This window comes from Panthera leo, chromosome E3, assembly GCF_018350215.1.
Source record: "Panthera leo isolate Ple1 chromosome E3, P.leo_Ple1_pat1.1, whole genome shotgun sequence".
In the NCBI taxonomy this organism is placed as follows: domain Eukaryota; kingdom Metazoa; phylum Chordata; class Mammalia; order Carnivora; family Felidae; genus Panthera; species Panthera leo.
The window spans coordinates 9,799,216-9,825,383 of NC_056694.1; the positions used below are offsets into that span (position 1 = coordinate 9,799,216).

The 26,168-nt window shown below is 44.1% G+C and overlaps 1 protein-coding gene across 1 annotated transcript in view; it reads right to left on the minus strand.

The window, feature by feature from the left end:
- Positions 1 to 750: 750 nt before the first annotated feature.
- Positions 751 to 26,168, minus strand: part of BAZ1B (bromodomain adjacent to zinc finger domain 1B) — a 72,750-nt gene continuing 47,332 nt past the window's right edge. The window contains exons 10-19 of the mRNA XM_042921057.1: positions 24,895 to 25,000; positions 23,840 to 23,938; positions 20,835 to 21,012; positions 18,721 to 18,903; positions 10,543 to 10,690; positions 9,341 to 9,488; positions 7,032 to 7,147; positions 4,611 to 4,756; positions 3,354 to 3,457; positions 751 to 3,026 (exon numbers count right to left, since the gene is read on the minus strand). Of these exons, the coding sequence (XP_042776991.1) occupies positions 2,669 to 3,026; positions 3,354 to 3,457; positions 4,611 to 4,756; positions 7,032 to 7,147; positions 9,341 to 9,488; positions 10,543 to 10,690; positions 18,721 to 18,903; positions 20,835 to 21,012; positions 23,840 to 23,938; positions 24,895 to 25,000 (1,586 nt within the window). The 3' untranslated portion in view covers positions 751 to 2,668. The remainder of the gene's footprint in view (positions 3,027 to 3,353; positions 3,458 to 4,610; positions 4,757 to 7,031; positions 7,148 to 9,340; positions 9,489 to 10,542; positions 10,691 to 18,720; positions 18,904 to 20,834; positions 21,013 to 23,839; positions 23,939 to 24,894; positions 25,001 to 26,168) is intronic.

Consider the following 26,168-nt stretch of genomic DNA (forward strand, 5'->3'; position numbering starts at 1 on the left):
GTCCGACTTCGGCTAAGGTCATGATCTCACAGCTTGTGAGTTAGAGCCCCGTGTCGGGCTCTGTGCTGACAGCTTGGAGCCTGCTTTGGAGTCTGTGTCTCCCTCTCTCTCTGCCCCTCCCCCGCTCATGCTCGGTCTCTGTCAAAAATAAATAAATATTAAAAAAAATTTTTTTTAATGTCAGCAATTACCCCTAAATTAATTCTTCCAGCCCCATACAAATTCCCAGCTAAGCCTTTAGAAATATTTGTCCCTAATTACTAGAAAAATGTTTTTAAAGTTTGTTTTGAGAGAGAGAGAGAGAGAGAGAGAGCGCGCACGCTGGGGCAGGGGGGCAGGGATGAGGGCAGAGACAGGGAGAGAGGGAGAATCCCAAGCAGGCTCCGCGCAGTCAGAACACAGAGCCTGATGCGGGGCTCGAACTCACAAAACCATGAGATCATGACCTGAGCCAAAATCAAGAGTCAGAAGCTTAACCAATTGAGCCACCCATGCACCCGCTCCCCCCCCCCCCCGGAAATTTCCAATGACAATTTTGGGGGTTTCAAGAGACCAGGCCAGAAGCTTGAAAGTCACGCTCTGATTACTGGGCACCAGAAATCTCTCCAGGAAGCAAAGAAATGCAAATGGCTGTGGCCTGTGGTTAAAAAGATGGTCAGAAGTCCTCTCAGCTCCGGGAAAGAGCCCTGGGGGCCAGGTGAGCCACTACCGCCCCCACAAACACAAAGAAAGATTCACCAGAACTGCTGCTTCTTTATAAACACAAGTACATAATGTTTATTTGAAATTCCAATTTATTACAAGTTTACCCTTGAACGGGGCCCTTCCTCCTTAAAGACAATTAAAAAAAAAAAAAACAACAACAAACAATTCAGGTGTCACTGAAGTGGGAACACAGGATTCTCACTGTTAACAAGAACAGACTGGCTCTAGGGTAAGAGGCAGGGGGAGGTGTTGGTGGCTGGGATCACGGAACTGTAGCGTCAGTGCTAACTCCGAACCTGTGGGAGAAGGGACAGTAAACCTATCCAGCAGCCACTGGAGCAAATCCCCCCCGGTCTCTGGGCAGGGTAGGCGGGGCGAGACAGGGAACACACCTTGAAATTCAGTATTAAGAGGCTTTATTCTCAAGTTCTAGGAGCTGCAATCCCCTTGGTGGACATGTTTTCCCTTAACTTAAATAGTTACAGAAGAGCTGAGGTGCTCACATTTGCTAAATTCAAAGCTGGTAGAAAAGAAAATTAAACCCTGTTTTGCATTTTATCAAAATCTGCCATAAAAGGGAAAGAAGACTAGGAAGTCCTGCCCAACCAGAGCCACTAACGCCAGACTCCTTGCGGAAGGGCCGGCAGAGCTCCTCCACACCCCCCCACTCCCACCCGACACGCAGCTGGCGGACCGGCAAGATTCAGCTTCGTGGGGACACGGTGGGGGGAGGCGGGAGGTGGCGGCTGTAGATGGAGGCGGCAGAATCGGCGGTCGGGGCAGGCAGAGGGACAGCCCTTCCCCCCCAGGTCCCACCACCTGCCCTGATGACCCTCCAGCCCGGCTTCTCTGAAGGAGAGAGGATGGGCTGAGGGAGGAGACGGGGCAAAGTAAAGCGAACACGTTATCATATAAACTGTACTGTACATGTGCCAAAGCAAGATGACAGAAATATCTTACAAGATGTTCTTTATACAATATCACTGCTGAAACAAGCAACTTTTAATAACTAGAAAAGTCAATTAAAAAAAATTAAACATTTAAATTCTTCCTGCTTTTCTTCTCCCCTAAGAGCTTGTCTGGTACGTGGGTGGGCTGGGCTCCAACACCCCTCTGGCCAGACCCATCGAAGTAAAGGTTATACGCATGATTATAAGCAGGACTCCAGTCTCTAAGTGAAGTGCCTTAGGTTTTTTGTGGGGTTTTTTTTAGTTTTTTTTTTAAGTGTTTTTTTTTGTTTTGTTTTGTTTTTCCTGAGGGGGTGAGGTGGGGTGGGGTGGGAGCAGGGAGAGAGCGATCACAAAGAGGGGGAGGGGTCAGATTCAGGAATGGCTCCGGGACGTGTCCCTTTACTCTGCCAAGAGCAACTCAAAGGAGCACAAGTGTCTCATGATGCTGGTGAATACAGAACGTGGTGTGGCACTCACTGATAGCGTCACCTGAGGGAGGGGGAGTGAGACACAGAGGACGGGCTTGAAGAAACAAGACTGGGTGTAAATACAGATTAAAAAAAATCAACACCACCTCCCCAGTTGGCCTGATTACCCCCGATCCTTCTATGTAATGCAGTAACCCCTCCCCTAGAGACCAGAGGCTTGGCACTGTTGTGGTGGCCAAAGCGAGAGGGACCCCGGGAAAGAAGGTTAAAGGACGGGGGCTCACGACAAGGGCTGCACCCCCAGCCCCTCCCTGGACACTTTCAGGGCCAAGGCCCTCGTCTACCACCCGCCGTGTCTCTGGGCAGAGACCACCCAAGAGCAGGTTCTCCAAAGAGCTCTGCGTGCGGAGGGCCCTCTGGAGAGCTGGGAAGGGCGGCAGAAGCTCAGGATGACGGGCACTTCGGGACTCCCCGTGACTCCCTCCCTTCCACACTCCTGTCCGCCTTCCTCTCCCGCCCCCCGCTCACCCTCCCCAGCTCTCTCCATTCCCCCCACCTCAGCTCCCTTACCAGGGCCCTGCCTCTCTATTTCTTCTGCCTTCGTCCCCTGGACTGTCCGATGGGCTCTGACTCACTGTCCCCTTCATCTTCAGCAAGCCGATCGGGAAACTTCTTGCGTTTCCTGCGGACATATGGGTGGCCAGGAAGGTGTTTATGCAACAGAGCCACCAGACACTGTTCTGTCTTCACCATACAGTTTAGCACATGGCTGCCCCGGCAGTTGTAGAGCTCAGCATTGGTAAACACTTGCTTCATGTCAGTAAGAAACTCCTGCACAGAGCGGTAGCTCCCACAGGAACATTTGTTCTGCATTGTCTGGAAGTCCATGGGGTGGGTGATGACATCATAGTAATCCTCGGCCTCGTCTCTGGTCACGGGCTCCCTGTGGAAGAGAACCAAACGGAGATGTGAACGTGGCCTCGAGAACAGACACAAACCTTGTTATCAAACCACCGCTCCCAGAACGCCCGCCCCTGCGGAGATCGGCCAGCTGGCAGGCGGAGAAGAGGTGCGTCCACCTTGTACAAAGTGCTCTCCCTTACCAGTTTGGGAAGCTAACTCCTCCACCACTCACACATGTCCTAAACGAAGGGATCGGGGTGGATCCCACGGCCTCCGCTCAGCACGCCCCGGGCCAGCTGCCTATCTGCACGCTCTGAGAACCCACAAGGTGGGTCCTGCTTCCCTGTGCTGGAGACACAAAGCCCACCTGAAAGGCCAGCTGAAGCGGTACTTCACGATCTTGTGGAGGATCTCTTCACACTTCTGCAACTCCAGGCTTTGCCTCCGGGAGCTCCGCTTGGTCTGGAGTACCTGGCACCAAAAAAGAGAGACATGTTATTACAGGTCCAAGAGAAGAGTGGACGGAACAGAAAATGTGTGTATCTGTTTTTTTAAAAAAAAAAAAAAAAGAAAGAAAAAAAAAGGAGTTCAACCATTTTCTTGGAGCAGAGATAGTCAACATCATCCGACATTCAAGTCAGGGAGTGCGCTCAGCCAGGGGGCAGGCGTCTTCCCATCAGCCCACTTGCCTCCTCCCGGCAAAGGGAGCAGCAGAGGGCAGGCAGCAGTTGCCGTATTACAGCCGTCCTGCTGGAGGTCAGCTAGAGAGGCCACTGTCACCAGGACGGCGGCCTGAGAGCAGATGGACCTGGGATTATGTGCACACCATGGAGGGGTATAAAACAGCAAGTGCGGAGAGCGGGACTGGTTACAGGGACCACTGGCGGCTAACTCTGGGGGGGTGGAGGGCCTGAGGGAAGAAAAGCGAGAGGCACGACTCCTTTCCTGGGCTCTCCTGCTGCAGGCATGTGGGAGCTAAGTGGCTGAGGAGGAAAGGGCGGGTGTCCCCTCCAGGGAGTTATCACTGCTGCGGCTCACAGTGGTCAGAGCCACGGGCTTGAAGAGTTAGTTCGAGTCGGGCCAGCAGAAGGATCTCACAATGCCCCCGAGCTCCCTAGAGGCTCGCTTTATGCCCCCAACCCCAATTTGCTCTGTCAGAATAAGTTAATTTTCAAGAGCCTCTTTATTGTTCTTGGAAGCTCAAGTAAAATCTGAAGTAAAACCACTAAAATTACATTGGTTGGGGGAGCAGAGGGGAGGGTAACACCCCTCCACGACAACTGTCGGCAAAAGACTCAAGAGTGAGTGAGGCTCCAACATTGCTGACATTCCCACAATGGAGACCCAGCCCCTCTGAGCCACTGGAGACACATGGATACTATTTTAAAATCCCTAACAAGTCACAGGCTGCCTATTAACTAGGGGAGACGATATCTGCAGGCTACAGCAGGGGAATGCCGGACATAGCTGCTCCCGGAGGGCCTGCTGCCTCCAGGCCCACCCATCTGCCACACGCAGCAGCCTGCAAAGTTGGGGAGGGGGGCGCCAGGGGGAGGCTTCCACCTGTTGCACACTGGCGGGGGGGGGGGGGGAAGCGTTAGAGGGAAGGGGAGAAATCACTTACCAGCTCCTCCACCTCAGCGTCGTCCACAGGTGGTACCTTCGGCCGAGACTTCCTCGCAGGATGAGGCTTCTTGCCTGGCCGTCGTCCTGGCCTCGCTGCAGGAGGGATGACACCGTGCTTGCCCCGGACAGTCTTTCGAGGTCTCACTGAAATAGAAAACATGGATTTGGAGTCGAACAGCTGAGGAAGAAGGGAACACATCTATGGAATGGGAAGAGCACCCAGTCGAGCAAAGCAACGGCTCCCCGTGGTTGTAAGGAGCTCTTACAGTTTCTCTCTTGCCTTACCTAACAGGACACTTTAAAGGTAGAGAAGGAGATGAACGGATAGCTTTCATCAACTGCCAAAGACCTGCTAAGAGTCTCTTCGGCAGGCTCTCTTCAGAACGGCTCTCTCTGCCCCACTGTTCACAGTCACTCCTGGGAACGAACGAGTCAGTGGTGAGCTGACTCACCCAGGAGGAGAGGCCGTCTGCTAACAGGTCTGCCCGGAATTCCCACAGCCCCAGCTCAGCCTGTCAACGTACGTCCTTACGTGGAGGGGGACTCTGAACGTAGAACACTTCCTAGTTCCCCAAGGAATCCTACATTCACCACAACCTTCTCAGAGAAAAGCAGATACCTATGCAAAGTCTCCCTCATCGAATCCAATTTCTGGCTTACCCTAGTCCAGCTTTCTCGCATTTCTGAAAACCACAGACAGTGGACCAGGCCACTTCCACACGAGCCCTTGCCCACAACCCCGAAAGGAACAATAAAGAATACAAAGACCCCCAAGATGACCTGTGTCTCAGGTTTACAACAGGTGGTCAATGTCAGACAAACCAACATTTCTCAATATGTCCTCCAGGAGCGATGCTCCATAAGGATTAGCTCAAAGCTTCTCCACTGAACACAGGGAGGTGACATGTGGACAGAGACGGGGGTATACACAGTCAGTGACACAAAGAATCAATAAACAGTGTTTTACATTCACTTCTGGACCCTGATAACCCTTCATAAGCTATTTTAAGGTATCTAAGCTCAAGACCAGGCTTGAAAGAGAGAATAAAAAACTGACACCAAGGATGAAACTCAAAATGCTAGAGACAGCCACCAACCCGGGCCTCGAGCTGTACTAAGGAACACATCTTTGGTGGCCTAAAAGGTGCAGCAGACAAAGGGCTCAGAGGTATACTAATATTTCCTAGACCCTTTTGGCAGACAAGAACTTAGAAACCTGGAGAGAGAACAATTCCTTGGAAAGAGAAGATAACTCACAAGTGAAAGCATCCACTACTCCGAAAACAAAACCAAATGAGTACACTGTTACATTCAGAATCTATTCCCAGACAACCGTGCATCTGAACTGCACTCTCTAGCCAGCAGATGAAGTCTCTTCCTGTAAGGGACTACGTGTCTCCTTACCCTGGATAACTGGAAAATTATGCCTGGGGAATAAATTAAAAAAAAAAAAAAAAAAAAAAAAAAAACAACCCTATAGGAATGAGAGAAATTAATGGGTCTCAAATTAGAGCCCTGCAGGACTGGGAAGATGGGGGCAGGCGGGCACACCCAAACCTCTCAAGGTTTTAGAAGCACCACCGCCAGAAGACTGGTCACACCAAACACCTTCTCAGACTCTATACCAAGATGTGAATGTTCAGAGTGCTGTGATCTTGGGAACTGTATCATCTGTTCAAAAGCTCATCAAAATCTTGACTTGTGGTCTCTTTTCTACCAGCCTACAAGGAAGGGTATATACTCTGCAAAGGAGAAGGCTGTTGAAAGTCTAGACTGCAGGACTTTAGGCTTAATCATGAAAAGGACTCATGAAAAATGACCATCACAGAAGTGACAGAGTCAACGAAGTAAAGTATAAATGATGAGGCCTCCCCAACCCTGGCTCCTGCTGGCATCTAGTGAGAAACAGATCTGAACCTTCCAAACAACCACCCTAACCCACGAGAAAACAAGTCTTCTCTTTTTAAAACCAGCAAACCTATAGACCTGCATGCCACATAAATGAGAAAAATCACTGTAACCAGAAAAAAAATCACTTCTCTGACAGCAGCACTGCACCAGAGGCTAAAACAACCATTAAGAGATGACAATGGGCCTAGACCTTCCTTACCCATTGTCCCCACTGTCCCCATACACTGAGAGGTTTGAATCAGGAGACTCGTCATCAACACCCTTGGGGGCTTGAATTCCACTCAATCTTGGACCAATTGGACCTACCATAGGGCTGATCCAACCTCCCACTAGGAAAGTGGTTAAATGGCATCTTGAAAGCCCATTTGAAACCATGGCAGTGGAGTCACCCACCCCACAGCCACAACATGTGAGAGCAATGCTGGGTGGGGGTCTGCTGCCAACGCAGTCTTCCTAAGGCAGCCTGGAAAACTGTGAGGTCAACTATGAAGGCAAACTGAATACTTACATCGCAAACCAGCCACCTCATAATCTTCTTCCTCCTCCTCCTCCTCCTCCTCTTCCTCCTCTTCATTGCTCTCATCATCTTCACTGTCCTCAGAGGCAGACTCTTCAGTGTAATTCCTGTGGGGAGGGAAAAGCACGTAGGGAAGGACCGTGGTTCTAGGCCTGAGCGCCCGAGGAAGGATGAATTCCCACACCCCTGTAGCTTTCTCCTCTTCACCAACTAGGCAGGTTTGATGACAAGGCCAGGACACGGGAAGCAGAACGAAAGCCTAAGCTTCAACAGCATCTCTCCCCAACCAGGCCATAAATGCTTTGGATGAGACACCAACAGCACCAGAAATCAAGCCCAAAATACAACCCCACCTCTCCTCACATAAAACAACACAAAACCTGTTTCTTTTGTCTCAACAGAATCAGCCAGGTAACGTAACATTTCAGATATGAAAAGTTGCTCCCGACCTCGGGGCAGACTGAACGAACGAGCAGCCCGGACAGGTGTCACTCCACCTTGACGGCCCCCTTCCAGGAGTGGGACAGCTTACAGACGACCACGACATCAAAGCAATGCTAATCCCGGCTCTGAACAGCTGGTCTAAAGCCCCGCCATTTCAGAGGAGTGTGCCTTACTCGGCTCTCAGTGTGGCTGGAGCGGAGTGAGAAGTAACTGAGTAACGCCGTCACGTGGGGTCAGGATCAAACAGCTCTGCCCTCTCGGAGACCAAGCCAGAGCACCCAGAAGCTGCCCTTTCACAGCCTCCAACTGCAGTGTGGGAAACGGGATTAACGTGGCCAGTATGAAGGCATCTCCTCTTTACAAGGCCCCAGTGTTCGGCCTTGTGGGGGTCAGGGTGGTGAACAAAGCACCACCTCCACTCTCGGGGCAACAGCAATCTCCTGGAAGACAGTCACTTGTAAGCCTAACCACGGAGGCACGATGCACCAAAGACCGCGAGACTGGATGCTCATTTGGAACACAGAGGAGGAACAGCTAATTTTGCGAATACAAAAACACTTCAAAAAAGTGAAATTTTAGGTAGGCCATAGGCAGTTCCCTCGGTACTGGGGAGAGGGAATATTCCCAGCTAGGAGGAACACGCAGAGGCGAGGCTACCCAATGAATAGTCTGTAACAAGCACACAAAATGGGAATAAGGGCTCATAAAAACAGACCGGGGAGGGGCCCCGCGTCAGGCTCTCAGCTGTCAGCACGGAGCCTGGAGCCTGGAGCCTGCTTTGGATTCTCTGCCTCCTTTTCCTCTCTCTGCCCCTCCCCTGGTCATGTTCTCTCTCTCGTTCTCAAAAATAAATAAATGTTAAAAAAAAATTTTTTTTAACACAGACTGGGGGCACCTAGAGCTCAGTCAGTTAAGTGTCCAACTATTGGGTTCAGCTCAAGTCATGATCTCACGGTTTCATGAGTTTCAGCCCTGCATTGGGCTCTGTGCTGACAGTGTGGAGCCTGCTTGGGATTCCCTCTCCCTTTCTCTCTCTGCCCCTGCCCTACTTGTGCTGTCTCTGTCTCTCTCAAAATAAATAAACAACAACAACAACAACAACGACGACGACAAAGACCAGCATTCTATAACAATCTCAAAAATTAGGCCCAGGAATTTGGACTGTATTTTCTAGAGGCAGTGGAAAAATTAAGGTTTTTAAACAGGAGAGTAACACGAACAGATAGATCTCTGCCTTATGTAAACTGTTCTGGTATCACCATAAAAGCTGGACGAATAAGAGGGGGAAAGATTGGAGGTAAGGAATTAAGAAGCCACTGGAGGAGCCCAGATGAGAGAGACAGGAGGGCCAAATGACAGCAGGGACCATGGAGAGTACACAGCAGATGACTGATTTTGTAAGACGTCTGGACACACAGATAATGTCTGGCAAATGAGCATGGAAGTTGAGAGAGAGGACGACTTTCAAGTTGACAGCAAAGTTGTAATCGTGATCGGGCAGGAAAACAACAGGTATGCGTAAGGAAGGTCAGAAGTTTCGGGGTTTTTAGTGGTGGGTGGTTGCAGAAGTGATCGCAAATCAAGAAGTGGCCCAAGTGGAAGTAAAAGGCAAAAGGAGACATACTGCTAGGCAGGATCAAGAAGACACAGAACGTGTCTCACAATGAAGATGAGAAATGTCAACATTAAGCTAAAGTGAAATCAGAGTCCTTTGAGCTCTTACTGTAATACCTCAAATGATCAGGCTCCATACGCAAAAGATGAACTTACAGCTCCTTAGAATAATTCAGTTTGAATAACTAAAGCTTAATTATAAACCAGCCATTTCATCTGTTTTGAAAAGAAGAAATTCTCACCTGCCACGGGAGTTGCGCCTGGCAGTAGCAGGCTGGCAAGCGGGGCACTGCCACTCACCATCTGGCACCTCATAGAGGGCTGGCCTCAGACAAAACAGGTGGAAGGCTTTGTTACATTCATCACACAAGATCAGTTTGTCATCCTCACCTGCAAGGAGATAAACCTGTAGAGCACTGTCGGGAGCACAGCAATGGTTGGCAAGCTGTAACAAAGAGCCACTCACCCTCCATTAACGCCATAGGGGAGCCAAGAGTCTAGCAAACTGTTATCCCTTTTTAGAAAAAATGCAGTCATTTCTGAGAAGAAATGAAGCATAACTACACTACTGGTAATTTAACACTCAGGTCTTCTGACTTCTATCCCCAAATCCAACTCCATCTAGGAGAGGACAGTTAAAACATTTACAAAGTGACAGCAAATACCAAGTCCTAGCAGGAAATGTCACTGCTCCTCTCCCACTAAGAAACAAATCCCCCATGAAGTATTAACATTTCCTATCCATCCTCTTCCTCGATACCCTCCCCCACTCTTCCCAACTCCTATCTGATATCGTTCTCTTAAATCACTCGATTTCAAAATATATGAAATCAACCTGACATGGTCATTTCCCTCTAGAACGTTTATTCTAAAACAATGTTGAGAGCAACTGATGGGTTTTACACAGGATCTTTTCATCCTTGGGAAGGGAATTAAATCCTAACCTAGTTCACAAAATAACTTCAGCCACTGAGAAGGCAATCACTTGAGGGCTATTAGTCATTAAGTTCCTTTTACACGGGCTCTGAAAGCTAAAAGCATTAAAGAGTCCCAAACGCCTTGCTCTGTAGGACTGTGACGGTTGGCCCAAACCTGAGTATTCTTCCCAATGCACAAATACTGCCCTCTGCTGGTAGAATATCTTACTTCATGGATGACTAAAAACTCAGATTTAAAATTGTAGGTTAATTTTGTTCCCTGTAGAAAATTTAAAGATTGGCAAGATAAACCGCTCTTATATTCAAAACTGAGGAACAAAGGGTTTGCTCTGATTTGCTGTCATGTTACTTCAAAGGGCAGCATTTTACAGATCTCTAGAAAAAGGCAAATTCTGTTCCATTACACTTGAAAGTTGTGCACAGAAATCTTCAGGGGGGGAAATATCTTTGGAATGGAAGCCCCAGTCCCTATTACACTCAGACACACAACACTGGTTTAAATATACCTTTCTTTCGACAAACTTTGCATCTAGCATTTTCTGCTGACATATCCCACTTGATACAGGCATCAAGCATCCCAAGTAGAACATGCATTCTGGAAAAAGTCTGAGCTTCACGGATTGCTGTCTTCCATTTCTCCAGAGCAGACGCAACCTAAACAGAGACCACATCAGGTCAGCGCCGCCACAGCGACCTCAAGGACATGACATGCAGACTGTTGGCGAAATGCTGCCGGAGAGCATGAACTGACGGCATCAGGAACAGGTGAGGGGTGAGAGAAGGCTGGATACATTTATCTCCTACCCAGGAGATAGGAGGCTTTCCCAGTCTCACCCGTTTAGTTTATAGAAGAAATCAAGGCTCTGAAGAGTGGAAAAAACTTACCAAAGGTTACATAAAGAATTAAGGCAGGGGGTGGGGAGCGGGGGAGGGTGATCAGACACCTGTCTCTTCCAGTGAAATCCACTTAAAGATTGAGTGTCATTTAAAAGCACGAACACTTGTGTACAGGCTAAGCGTGCAGTGACGTCATGGAGCTACCGCAACTCTGGTCAACAAGATGATCGATCGGTTTCTGCGTTATGTGCCACAACCCCAGTTTACAGGGCCTGGAAATTATAGTAAATACTCTCCATGAAACATTCTACAACACTTAAAAAATATTTTAATTTTTTTTAAATGTTTATTCATTTTGGAGAGAGAGAGTGTGAGCAGAGGAGGGACAGAGAGGGAGACACAGAATCCGAAGCAGACTTCAGGTTCTGAGCTGTCAGCACAGAGCCCGATGCAGACCCAAACCCACAAACTGAGATCATGACCTGAGCCGAAGTCAGCCACGTAACCGACTGAGCCACCCAAGCGCCCCAACACTTAAAAATACTATGCACTGGGGGCGCCTGGGTGGCGCAGTCGGTTAAGCGTCCGACTTCAGCCAGGTCACGATCTCGCGGTCCGTGAGTTCGAGCCCCGCGTCGGGCTCTGGGCTGATGGCTCAGAGCCTGGAGCCTGTTTCCGATTCTGTGTCTCCCTCTCTCTGCCCCTCCCCCGTTCATGCTCTGTCTGTCTCTCTCTGTCCCAAAAATAAATAAAAAACGTTGAAAAAAAAAAATTAAAAAAAAAAAATACTATGCACTGATCTGAAGTATTCCTCTTGACTTTATCACCAACTTGTAAGTGAAAATTTCAGAGGCCCAGGGTTCAGACTCACTTCTTCCCGGGAGTTACTCTCAGCATAATAAGCACTGCCTCTTCCCATCTTCAGAAAATGCAAATTAATTCAGAATAAGCCAGGGAAAACAGTTAGGAAGGGGGAGGAGGGATTAAAACTCTCAACGACAGGGGCACCTGGGTGGCTCAGTCGGTTAAGTGTCCCAACTCTCGACTCGATTTCAGCTCAGGTCACGATCTAAGGTTCATGAGATTGGGCCTGCATTGGGCTCTGCGCTGACGGTGTGGAGCCTGCTTGGGATTCTTGCTCTCCCTCTCCTTCTGTCCCTCTCTCACTAGCACGCATGTGTGCCCTCTCTCAAAATAAATAAACTTAAAAAAAAATTCAATGATAAACACAACCCTCTCTCCTATAAAATATACATTCTAAGGAAAACCAGAAATGCCATTTTTGGATAATTCCTTTATCTGTATTACTGTTTCATTAATCAAAAGGTGTTTATATCTTCAAAACATTTCTTACCTCAATGATGAGGTAAGCATCTGCATGAACAAATGCCTCTAAAGGGATTATCATTCTCAGACAGTCAGAAAACACAGCAGCGATGGACGAGGGAAAGCTTGGGAGCTACACCGGAAGCTGAGAGATTAGGTCATCCTACTGTCATCCACCTTGTGGGGATCGTATTGCTTAACCCGGCCAACCTGGCCGTAACTGAACTCAAATTCAAGGAGCGATGCCTGCTGCTTTTACAACTTGGCTACCAGGCCTAGCTGACTAACAATACCACTGCTGCACATCTCTGCTCTACCCTAGGCAGAGGTCTATTTTAAGTAACATAGTCTTTATCTTATAGGAAAGGCTAGTTATCCTGGAAGCCCACAGGCTTTAAAATAGAGCTGCCAAGGGACAAAGACCGTTGAGCTACTTCTGAAGCTGTGGTGTGAGGTTTGAGAGTGGGGAACAAAGGCTGCCCTTTCTCTTTCTTATGGAAACAGAGAACCACAGAGAGCCCTGTGTGTATCAATTCATGAATAACAAGAATACATAATATAAATACAACAAAAAGTCTATTTAAGGGGCAGCTAAAATTCTAGTAGAATCTGGCTCATTCCTTACTCCAACCTCCACTGCAGATAATTTCAACATCTGCCTTCAAAATACAGTACAATTTCCTTCCTTCCCTCCTCAGAGCTCCTCAGTAAAATGTGAAGTCCACAATCGCAGCTTGCCTCGCTGGGCTGTTCCCATGATGCCAGGGAGAGCTGACCTATGGTACACAGATTCTTGTAGCATGGTAACAACCCACATGCCTTCAATGGAATACAAATTTAAGAATTTTAGGTTCAGGGGCACCTGGGTGGCCCAGTCGGTTAAGCATCTGACTTTGGCTCAGGTCATGATCGTGCAGTTCCTGAGTTTGAGCCCCGCGTCATACTCGGTGCTGACAGCTCAGAGCCTGAAGCCTGCTTCAGATTCTGTCTTCCTCGCTCTCTGCCCCTCCCCCGCTCATGTTCGGTCTCTCTCTCAAAAATAAGTAAACATTAAAAAAAAAAAAAAAAAAAAAAAAAAAGATTCAGTCCTTAAAAAGAGTGCCCTAACAGACAGAAATGGCTCAAATGGGCTTTGCTGTCCTCTAGTGGACAGACGCACGGAGAGCATTCAAGAGTCCTATTAGCATATAGTACCCTCTCTGTTTTTTTTTTTTTTTTTTTTTACTATTTCCTATGAATTAAAGATTTGAGTACTCAATAGCACATCTGGCCTCATTAAAATAAAAAAAATTTTTTGGAAGATCCTGGAAATAGGCTTACTTAACCTCATTTTAATACAGACTTGAGACATAATTTATGTTAACAAGTTCACCTGTAAAGAAAACAATGGTTTTTCATGTATTTGCAGAGCTGTACAACTAGCGACATAATCTTAATTCTAGAACATTTGCAGCACCCCCGAAAGAACCCCTGCACCCACTAGTAGCCACTCCACATCCTCCACCCTAACCCACCACTTCCCCAGACCTAGGCAACCACTAATTCACTTTTGGTCTAGAGATTCTCTTATTCTGGACATTCTGTATACCTTTTGTGTGGCCTTTTGTGACTGACTTCTTTTACTGAGCATAATTTTTCTAGGTCCATCCACATCGTAGCATATAACAATACTTCATTCCATTTTAACTGCTGAATAATAACCACTGAATGGATAATTCACATTTTGTCTATCCATTCATCAGTTGAGGGACATCTGGGGTATTTCCATTTTGGGGCTATTATAAATAATACTGCTATGAACATATGTGCACATTTGTATAATCTTCATTTACTATTTTTGCCCGAAGTCTCATAGCAATTTGGGGCCAGGTCTCCTTCACATTTCTAGATCCCCAATCCCAGTGCTCTTGACATCATAGATACTGGATAATCACTAGCATCCTGTTAAACCCACTGAGTTATCCACTTAGACCAGCCTACATTCCAACCAACCTCTAATTTTGAGGGCAAAACATTAGGCATTCAAGATTTGAAAGACCATCCTGTTCTCCTGTCATTGTAAAAACTTCCAAACAGTCCAGCACATTAAAACAAAAACCCCACACCATATTCAACACACTGGGTTTTTTGTTTTGCTTTTAAAGACACTGTTTTCAAAACAGATATACAGTGGCAACAAAGTTTTGACATTCGACACTGGTGGTATCCAGGAAATCCTCTAGGTCTTACAATGCTGCTGGAGGCTAAACACATTATTCTGATGGAAAATTCAAATCTCTAGCATGTTTAAATAAAATTGGTCCCTAGGTAGAAGCGGATGTAACAGAATCAAGGGGAAGCCAGCTTACCTGCAAAGTTCCCATTAATCCTTTCACTAACAGTAAAAAGGCAATATCCTATCTTGGCTAGGATATGACAAGGCTTTCAACCATATTCTTCCACAAAAGAACATTTAAAATGGAAAAACAGATAATCAAGTTTAGGGACAAATACATCCAAAGTAAATAGCCTTAAAAGAACTCAGGATTTTGCCAATTTATACAACGGCTTTCCCACTTAATGCAAAAAAAAAAAATTAAATAAACATTAAATATCTGAAATCATCAACTATTACGAAAAGGGATTCGAGAAACCATCTACTTTTATAAGTAAGGAAACTGAAGACTGATATTTTAAAGACTGATATTAGTTCAAGCAACCACCTAGTGCCAGCTGAAAAACCCTAGCCTGTGCTAAGTGGAAACCTTCAAAGCAAAGGGCAGTGGAAAATTTCAGAGCTGTGGCAAAGCTGACCTTTGGTCGGGAACTGCAGGCAGGGCATAATGCCATTTTAATGGAGAACATTGTTGAACTACTTAGTAGGCAACCTAATTGATTTTCCAAGAAACTCTTCCATGCTTTCCATTTGTGCACCATGTGTCTGGGCCCCAAGGTTAAACCAGCAAAACGCTCATATTTTCCTCCCCGATCAAGTTAAGAATGAAGTCTCATATGACAAGCTAAAAAGAGGTTACTTTGCTATGGGGAGGAATATTAAAAAAGAACTTTTGACAAGAATTCTATAGCTACTGCTGCGCAATGAGAAACTGTTACTGGCAAAGAAATGTCAAGGGAACATCACGTCAAGAAAGAGACTCTTCTGGATACAGTTAAAAATAAAGCCCATGCAGTACTCAGCAAGGCTAAAACTGAGGCCTAATGAGAAAAGACTTAGCAAAGGAGACTATTAACCATCTAACATCTTAGACTTCATCTAGAAGCTTACCTGAATGCCGTGCCACCATCAAAAGAGAACAGAGAAGTGGGAACTAAATCCCAGGAAGATACCAACATGTGTGGAATGTTTGAATCTAAGTCATGAATTAATAGTTAAACCTTTATTGGGGTGCCTGGGTGGCTCAGTCTGTTAAGCATCCGACTGCGGCTCAAGTCAAGATCTCACAGTTCATGGGTTTGAGCCCCGTGTCGGGCACTGTGCTGACAGCCTAGAGCCTGCTTCAGATTCTGTGTCTCCCTCCCTCTCTGCCCCTCCCCACTCGCGCGGTCTGTCTCTCTCTCTCTCTCTCTCAAAAATAAATAAAAACATTAAAAAAAAATAGTTAAACCTTTATCGGACTGAATCTTAGTTCTCTGCTCTGCTTACCTCCTTCCCAAAAGCATCCTTTTATCATGCTTCACCCTTGGCCTGAGGAAGAAATGGAGGGTAACTTGACAACAGTGTACAAATACCTGAGGAGCTTTAGAAAGTAAACTCATTCTGTGTTCTGTATCAATTTGGAGGGAAAACAAGGACCGGCTGGCCCGTGAGGAGAAAGCCAATGTCAGCTCAATCTAACGAAGCCTATGTGCCCTTCCACGACTGGATTAACTCCTACTTATTCTTCAAAACCCAGCTGACATGGCCTCTCCTCCTGCCCCGCTTTGCCCTAGGTACCCCTCACAGGCAGGCTGGCTCCCGAACTTTCTCATCAGCGCTCGGATGCCACCAAGACCATCCTTCCCATGCCAGCGGGACTCCTTGAGGGCAAGGACTTCTGGCTTCTACTCATCACCATGACCTCCAGACTTCCCACACGACTGGCACAAGGCAAGTCTTTACCAGATGTTTGTGAACAGAAGGAAATGAGGGAGTGGAGAAAAATCAAAAACAGGGAAAAGTGTTCTTCTATGGGATAATGCCTGGGACCACTCCCTTCATGTAGTGTTTTCGAATTCTTTTCTTCCTAAGTAATCTTAAGCAGAAATCTAATAGACAAAACACAAAAATGGAGCTGATTATTCTAATAAAGAAAAACCAGAGACATTTCATCAGTAAGGAATTAAGATACTGAGAAAACAGTGTCACGTGGATCTATACGGACTGAAAGGAGACAGACAGAGATTATGCTGAGGGGTGAAAAATCGCAGAACATGATGCAGATGACTCCATTCTGTCCAACTGCCATAAAACTATCTTCATATGTATACAGAAAACACACCAAAGTACTAAAGACTGATATCCTTGGGGAGCAACACCAGGACAGGAGTGGTTTCATGTTTCACGTACCTCTCACACTGGATTTACTTACAATGAGCATGTTACTTCTAAAACTTAAAAACCAAAAAAACTGGATATCCACATGCAAAAAACTGAGGTTAGACCCTTACTCTACAAAAATTAACTCAATATGAATAAAAAATTCATTTAATTATTAATTTTTTTGAGAGAGAGAGAGAGCACGCGCGCACACACACCCGTGTGCACAAGCTAGGGAGGGGCAGAGAGAGGGGGAGAGACTCCACGCTGTCAGCACAGAGCCCAACGCGGGGCTCGAACCCATGAACCACGATATCATGACCTGAGCCGAAATCAAGAGTCAGGTGCTTAACTGACTGAGCCCCCCCCAGGTGCACTTGGATCAAAGATTTAAGTGTAAGAGCTCAAACTCTAAAACCTGTAGAAGAAAACAGAGGGGAAGGACACTGGATTTGTGGACACTGGATGTGGCAATATTTCCTGGATGTGACACTAAAAGCAGAAGCAGCAAAAGAAACAACAGGTAAGGTGAATTTTGTCAAACTTTAAAACTTTCACACATCAATGGACATCACCAAGAGAAGTAAAAGGCAGCGCACAGGATGCGAGAATATATTAGCAAATCACACATGTGATAAAGGATTAATACCCAGAACATATAAAGAACCTACATAACTCAACAGTGAAAAATATACAACCCAATTAAAAAGCAGCCAAAGGACTCAAAGCAACATTTCCCCCAAGAAGACAGACAAAAGGCCAACAAAAACATTGCTCAACATCACTAATCATTAGGGGAATGCAAATCAAAACCACAAGAGATCACTTCACACCCATCAGGATGACTGCAACCAAAGAAACAGAAAATACCAAGTGTTGGCAAGAATGCAGAGAAATCAGAGCCCTTGTGCACTGCTGATGGGCATGTAAAATGGTGCAGCTTCTATGGAAAACACGACCGTTCTTGAAAAAATTAACCCGAATTACTATAATGATGCAGCAATTCTACTTCTAGGTATACAGCCAAAAGAACTGAAAGTAAGAACTAACAGATAACTGTATACTGGTGTTTAAAGCAGCATTACTGGATGTGAGGGCCACCGGCTGCAATATCTGTCATGCCAGTTCTCCAGGATGGATCTGGCACATGTGGTGGGCTAGCTGAATGTATCCTTCCTCCCTCACTGTCCAGCCCTCCTGAACCTTCCCCCATAGAGCAGGACCATTCTTCAGTCAAGGGTATACAGTGGCACTCCCCTGCTAGAGGCTCCCAGCAAGCTCTCAAGGCCCACAGCAGCATCACCCACTAGAGCCAAAAGGTGGAAGTTACCCAAGTGTGCCTGGACGGATGAATATGGAATGTGGTATATACACAGAATGGACTATTACTCAGTCTTAAAAGGGAAATTCTGGCACATAATATAACACAGATGAGCTTTGAAGATGTTATGCTAAGTTAAATACACCAGTCGCAGAAGGACAAATAGCATGATTCCACTTCTATGTAACGGTGCTCAGACTAGTTGAATTCAGACACAGAAAGTAAGTGGTGGTTGCCAGGGATTGAGGGGAGAGTGAAATGGGTAGTTCAGTCTTTAAGGGGCAGAGTGTCAGCTTGCAAAGGTAAAAAGGTTCTGGAGATGGATAGGGGAGATGGCTACATAATACCGTAGGCACTCGACACACAACTGACAAAGAGCATAGAAACGGCTAAAATGACTAAGTGCTCATTACGAGTATTTTACCATTTTTGAAAACTTAAAAACTGCTACCACCTTTTAAAAAGAAATCAGCTCTGGCAAAAGGGGCTGGGGACACTCTGAGCCATTATCCAGCTCTGCTCCACAGACGAATCTGAAAACCACAAAATTTAGTGAAAGTGATAAAAATGGACCACTGGTGCAGGAACAGTGCTTACAGAAGGTAAAATCACAGGGTCAGACCATTTTAAAACCAGACCGCACTCTTCCACAGTCATGAAACTGCATCTTCATGAACAAAATACCTTTGCTTCTTCTGCCATTTTCTTCTCTTCATCCACCTCTTCTGTCTTTGCTGAATCTTCGCTTTGGAGTTTTCTTCTCTTTTGTTTGGGAGCCATGAAGCCTTGGAGAAACTTCTTTATGACACTGGCTTGTAGGGCAATCACACACTCACCAAAATCCTTCAGTTTCTCTAATGAGATCACCTACAGGAAATGATGGAAACACCAGAATGAATGAAAGGTCAAGATGGAAACACCAGAATGAATGAAAGGCCAAGATGCGAGGAGACTATCCTCAACTAAATTAAAATCAACCTGGGCCCCAAATGGGTCACATAGCATGAATTTACCTCGGTGCCTCAGTTCAGTGGGTGGTTTATACATTGAAAAGCAACTTATTACTTTCCATTTCCCTGGCAATGGGACCCACGGGATGCTGAAACTTGCTCCACTCAAGAAGTCATTCATTCACTCAGCAACTGAGTACCTACTATGTACAAACTGCAGTCTCAAGGCAGAGAGAAAATGAGAAGGAAAATAAACATTACCTGACCCACCGGCTTACAAACTATATAAGCCAGGTAAATATGCTTTCCATACTTTTTCACCTAAGCCTCTCATTTATGTCCTGGATAAGGAAATCATTTTGATTCAAAGCATGCACTTAAGTGAACACTACCTTCTCAGTCACACAAAACATGTCAATTAGAGATAGCATTTTAGAACAACAAAGAAATAAAGATGAATGATGGCAACCCGATGTTAGCAAGGTGTGAGCCTGGGTCTGGCACAAAGCAGGCAATGGATAAATATATGCTAAATAAACAAAAAAGTATATGTTGATTTTGAAACTGGCAAAATCCTTTAGGGTGAAGAATTCTTTAAAAACATCATTAAGAACAACAAAGATGTTTAAATCCTTTTTCTCAGGAAATGTGCCACGCATTCATAACCAAATTACAGAGAAAAGGCTGGGGGTGCCTGGCTGGCTCAGTCAGTGGAGCAAAAGACTCTGGATTTTAGGATGGGGAGTGTGAGCCCCACAATGGGCATGGAGATTACTTTAATAAATAAATAAATAAATAAATAAATAAATAAATAAATAAATAAATAAATAAAAGGAGAGAAAGCTGCATATATGTTTTACTAATTCTAATAGCAAAGACACAGAAATATGGAAGTCTGGCTGTAAGACATCTACCCTATCAACTCCTACCGTTATTATGTACCCCAAAGTAATATAAAGACTGAGAACAATGGAATGTATTTGTAAATTAGGAAAAATGGGGAGAAAAGATGCAACTGCTCATAAAAAAATCACACAATACATGTTTAATGCATACGTATAATTTGAAAAGACCCACAAATGTTATTACCTTTGGAGTTATATGGACTTTATCATTTAAAATCAGTAAAAAGCACTTTACAACAACTGATGGATAGTATTTTCCAATCTTCTCTCAGGCTGTGGTATCTAAACCTACCTCACGTGGAACATGGGGTCTCCTGAACTGGTTCATCCACAGCACGTGACAGTCTTTTGGAGCAGTAAATGACAAGACCGTAAATGGGCCTTGAAATGTATCCATTCACCAGCACCAGTGCTACCCAACATTAAGCAAACCCTTCTGAGCCAATCAGTGACAAGGATGGACAAATGGGAATACACAAACATGTTTCAGACCTTAAAGCATAGGCACCAATTACATGGGAATGTTAAATAACAGATACGTTAAGCAATGTTCCAGAACTGACTCCAAAACCAGTTTTCTATTCAACTTAATAGAAAAGAGATTTTTGGAGAGCTTGGCTCAGTTGGTGGAGTGTCTGACTCTTGATCTCGGGGTTGTGGATTCAAGACCCACAATGGGTGTAGAGATTAAAAATAACATCTTTAAAAAAAAAAAAAAATAGAAAAACTCTTTTTGAACAAAGGATCTAAGTGTATGATGAGATTTTCCAGATATCAAAGGAAAAATACCACATGTACACAGAGAATTTTTGGTTCCACAGGTCTTTCAGGACAAACCCACATGTGATTTCCGGGGTCATCTGGGGAAGTCAAGAACATCAGGGCACAATTCCGAATTGAGTTTACATAAGTAACAGATTTCATTGGGTGTTTATGTTCTTACCCGAGCTTCAAATTCTGATGTTTCTTCCACATAACCAAGTCCCCCCTTTTGTAACCTTGTTGCAACTTCAATGAGATCACTACGAAGAAAGTTTAAAAGCTCCTGGTTGCCATCACAGGATTTTAGACCCAAATTTGGCTTCCGGGCCAGATGAATAGAATGAATAATGTCCTGGTACCTAGAAAAGTTGGAGTAGAGGGAAGGGGAAATAAAGGAACATTTCAAAACGGTCTATAAATTTCAACGATTTGAATGGCAGGTCTCATTTCTAGAAGACTTACTCAGACTGTTTTCATCTTTCCTGGGTGTTTCTTCAGACTCACGGTTTCTTGCACAAATTCTCAAATTTTTCTTACTCATTTTAAAAACACCTTTCTTTTATTCTGTATTTGATAATCCCAGTATCTGAAATGGAGTGCTTTACCTGGCTCTCATTCACATTTCCTGGTCTGGTTTTGTTTTGACCTTTTTACCTTGAGTTTCTTGGATTTCTATCTGTGGAAATTCTTTGAGGCCTGGTTTGAAGCTTACTTCTCCACAAAGAATGTGCACTTGCTCATGTCAGCTGCCAGGAATTGCTACCAACCTGAGATAACTTTAAATCACCTGCCTGGAATTCCTTACAACATAGAAAAAAACATGAAACTGAGCAGAGACCCTACAGAAGGACCTTCAAGTTCACTCTCACACTACAGATTAACCTGCTGAAGTCCCAGCAGCAGACTCTCTTCTCTGTTGGCTTCTTACAACAAAATGAAAACTAAAGCTCAAGGTCATCTCCGTTGAGTTAGACTAAGTTTCCATTTCGTTCATTCCAAGCACTTTTAATATTATTTTCCTCTGAATACAACCTTCACTGTATCCCATGGGTTTTCTTACAAAGGATTTCCCTTTCCTTGCTTTCATTCTAGAATTCCCTTTTATTTTCTTCTTTGATACATTATCTAGGAATACATTTAATTTTCAGTTAAGATCCTTTGGTTATCTTTAAAGAATTTATTTCTAACTTTATCATAATCTGATCAGAGAATGTATCCTGAAATTACTTTTTAAAAAAATTTTTTAATGTTTATTTTTGAGACAGGGAGAGGGAGAGGGAGAGACAGAACATGAACGGGTAGGGGCACAGAGACGGAGACACAGAATCTGAAGCAGCCTCCAGGCTCTGAGCTGTGAGCACAGTGCCTGATGCCGGGCTTGAACTCACAAACTGTGAGATCATGACCTGAGCCAAAGTCAGACGCTTAACCAACTGAGCCACCCAGGCACCCCTTACATCTGTTGAGATTGCTTTTGTGGCTGAGTATATGATTATCTTTTATAAATGTTGACGGATATAACAAAAAAACTTCACTTCTGTTTCCAGTTGGCCTGGTATCTATCATTTTGTTTTTAAATTCCTTTTTTATTGAGATAATTGAGTGCACACTCTATATCCTCCATCACTTATTTTCTTGAAAAGAGCATATACATTTTTGTTTTATAAATTTGAACCTCAAATGGTTTGTGATACATTATCCTATCCTTATCCCCTTGGCCATCCCAAAGGAAACTCAAATAACCACCAACAAAAGAACAGATAAATTAGATTCACAAAGATTACACAAATTCACAGAATCATATATAGAAAGGAAAATGATGGGAGTTCAGTTATAAAAATCACGGATGGAACCTGAAACTAGTATATTGTATATCAACTATACTTCACTTAAACACAATGATTTTTTAGTATAAGAATGCTAACTAAAAAACATTAAATCTCAAAGACCACATATGCTTGATAGCCTTTAAAAAGTTCAAAATCAGCAAAACAAGATAGGTGAGATTTTTTTTTTAATGTTCAACAGAAGAAAAAAGTTTAAGTTTTGTTTTTAATTCCAACTATCAAAAATACTTTACCCAAACAGAAGGAAAGTCACAGAACTATATTCCTTTGTGATTCTATGTATTGACATTTTTCCTTGTCTTTCTTAATTTGCCTGGTCATATCTACATTAAAACACCATGATTCAGAATGCAATTTTAATCTCCACATTAAGTAGGAGACTAAAACTAGTATACTGTACCCACCATCACTCACAAAAGTCTGGAGAACTTGCAACGTACTGAATGGTATTTTCCTTCTCTCTTCAACCAAACCTAAATTAAACCATGAAAGCGTGCACTTGATACTAAAGGCAGCCTTAAGCCAAAACTTTGCCCTGTCTTTGACAGGAACAATGGCTAGAGCAGGACGGACACTAGCAAATCCCAGATGTAGACAGTTTTTGTTTTGAGGGGCTTTTTAAGACAGAATTCACATTAACATTAAACTCACCATTTTAAAGCATACACTTCAGTGGCTTTTATGTTGTGGAACCACCAAAACTACCTAATTCCGAGACTTCCATCACCTCAGGAAGAAATCCCACACCTGTGAGCAGTCACTCCCAATTCTCCCCATCCCCCACCCACTGGAAAGCACCTGTATATTTTCTGTCTCTGTGGAGTTGTCTATTCTGAAAGTCTTACACAAATGAATCCTAAAACATGTGTCTGTTTACCTAGCTTCTTTGACTCCACCGTTTCAGCCATGTCGTAGCATGTACCAGTACTTTCTTTTGTTGCTCAATTTACGGCGATGCTACATTTTGTTCATCTGTCAGCTGAAGGACATTTAGGTTGTTTGCATTTTTTGGCTATTTTCAATATTGACAGAATACTTCCGAATGCCAACTGATGTGGCACTGACCTTGCAAAGATGCCTAACCACAATGAGGACCTCAGCTCGCTGCACGGCACACACTAATCAACAAATAACCCTGCCACCCTGTACGTACGTTAAAGTTTAAAAGCAGACTTTTCCAAATAAGCAGGAGTCAAGAAAATACCAAGCAACAAGGACATTAAAGGGTTACAGACACTTTTAAAAAATGTATTTTAATAGCTTTTATGAATAAACAAAGATCCCCTAAGATACTTAAATGCTGAAGAGAAGCCGTGAGGAGCAAGATGAAAGTCCTTACCTCTTCTCCAGTCTCTCTTTAAGCTGACTTTCTCTTATTCCCTGAGGGTGAAGGCAGTTTAGCAACTCATCCAGTTCCTTCTGACTATCACATAAAAACCTGTAAGGAGCAAAACAGACCTAGTGACTCTGAAAAACAATCAAATACTAAGAAAGAGATCTACAGAGATCTAGGGTTGTTGGTGGGAGTTGGGAGAGAATTCCAAACTTGCTCACAAGTAGAATAATTTACTATTTCCATGAAGTGTAATGTTAAGTTTACCCTAGAATATTGAAGCCAAGGTTTCCTACTAAAATAGACAAATTTTATAAAGTTAATAAGCACAGTTGTCACACACCTTCAAAAGAGTAAACTTATGTACAAAACTAAAAGATAAAAGGTCATTAAACCAAAAGGTGGATCAGAGGTGGAACAGTTAATGCAATCACAAAGTGAAAGGGACCCTCTCAAAACCTAGCTCCCTGCCTGAAAGAGAACTGACACAAAAGATTATTACTATGTACACAATATTTTATTCTTTAATTAATAAAGATGAAAATCCTAAATCTATTCCCAGAATTAAAAGCACTGCCAACGTAATGTAAGATCTATTATAGAACATACACAGTTACTTTATAAGGGGGAAATAAAATTCCAAAGCTTAGAAAAAATATATTATTATCAAAAAAAAAAAGTGTGCTTTTAAAGCAATGAGTTTACATATTCAAGAAATCAAAGTCATACAAAATGATCTTATTTAATAATCACTGGTATCACTATATTAAATATTTTCCTTCTTTTTCTTAATTTATTATCTTGGGAGAGAGTGTGAAGATGTGCACACAGGCGTGTGATCAGGGAAGGAGCAGAGAAGGAGGGAGAGAGAATCCCAAGCAGGCTCCACGCTGTCAGTGCGGAGCCTGACACAGGGCCCGATCTCACCAATCGAACTGTGAGATCATGACCTGACCCAAAATCAAGTCAGAAGCTCAACCGACTGAGCCACCTAGGTGTCCCTAAAATATTTTAACGTGAAAAAAGAAAAAATAGAGCAACCAGACAAATGCTCACATTACCATAGATTCTGTCCTTGTTTGGGTATGGTGGTCTCCACAGCAACTTCTGCTGATGGGCCAGGTTGTACGTTCATGCTTACGTTTTTGCCTAGGTTTGCTTTCTTACCTAAAAAAAATGAAGACATTTGGTTGAATATAGTAAATACCCAATTCCTACTTTCAAACCTCAGTGGGACACAGTGCCAAGGCCAACAACTAATAACACAGATGCTGCGTATTGAATATAGCCAATGTACAGCAGGTGCTAGTTTCTCTTAAACACCTTATGTACAGCACATCATCTGAGATAATTGCTCTCTATGCAGCTGAACAGCTGCACAGTCCAAGGTTCAGAGTGTGGCAACTTAGAATGGAATGGGAGCACTGAATAACTATCAAACAATTTACTTCTTGTACATCTGTAGTGAAGTAGAGACAACTGAAACATATAAAACCATAAACTTACCCCTGGAGGCTTCAAATGTCAAACATGATTAACTTTTTTGTAAACCAGCTCCTATCTACCATTAGGACATGAATACAGACAGATCTTAAGCCAAGGTGAAACCTGTACTAATACTCTCATGGCTCCTGTCCCTTGCTCCCATTCTGCCCTCTTTACCCTGCGGGCACTTTCCCTGCAATAGAACACATGACCCTGTAGTCTTGAGTCAAGTGACTCTGAAGTGACCTTGCCATGCCTGAATGAGGGAACATGAAGCAACAACATCCGCCAGGATGCGCTGGAAGTGAAGGGACTGATGTCCATCCTCTCTTGAGAGCTAGAACTACGGAAACCTGATTTCTAAAGACAGCCATTAAGCTTTTGAACATCATAAAATCAGTCTCTCCTCCTGCTGGAAACTCTCCCCCCAGATCTGAAGATCCGGACTTCACATTTACTGCTCTCACATACAACTGCCCTCATGTGGGTATTTACAAAGTTTACTAAAACTAGATCTTTCTACTAAGTACTACAATCTAACACTTAATACAATGCGCAATATGAAAATACCTGTGAAACTCTGAGCTATATATTAATTTCTTTAACAATTTTGAGTTTTAAGTTTGGGTTAAGAGTTTCTCTAAAATGAAGGAAAACTGCATTTTACAAAAATCTCTCCAAGAAATATAATGATCTAATATTTGAGAAGTAATTTGCATCAGGTCGTAGAAAGTAGAGCTAGAAGGAAGCTTGCAGATCATTTAACCCAGGGGTTCTCAATTGGGAGCCAGGCTGCCTCCCAGAAGCCATGTGGCAATGTCTAGGGACATATTTGGCTGTCACTATTGCA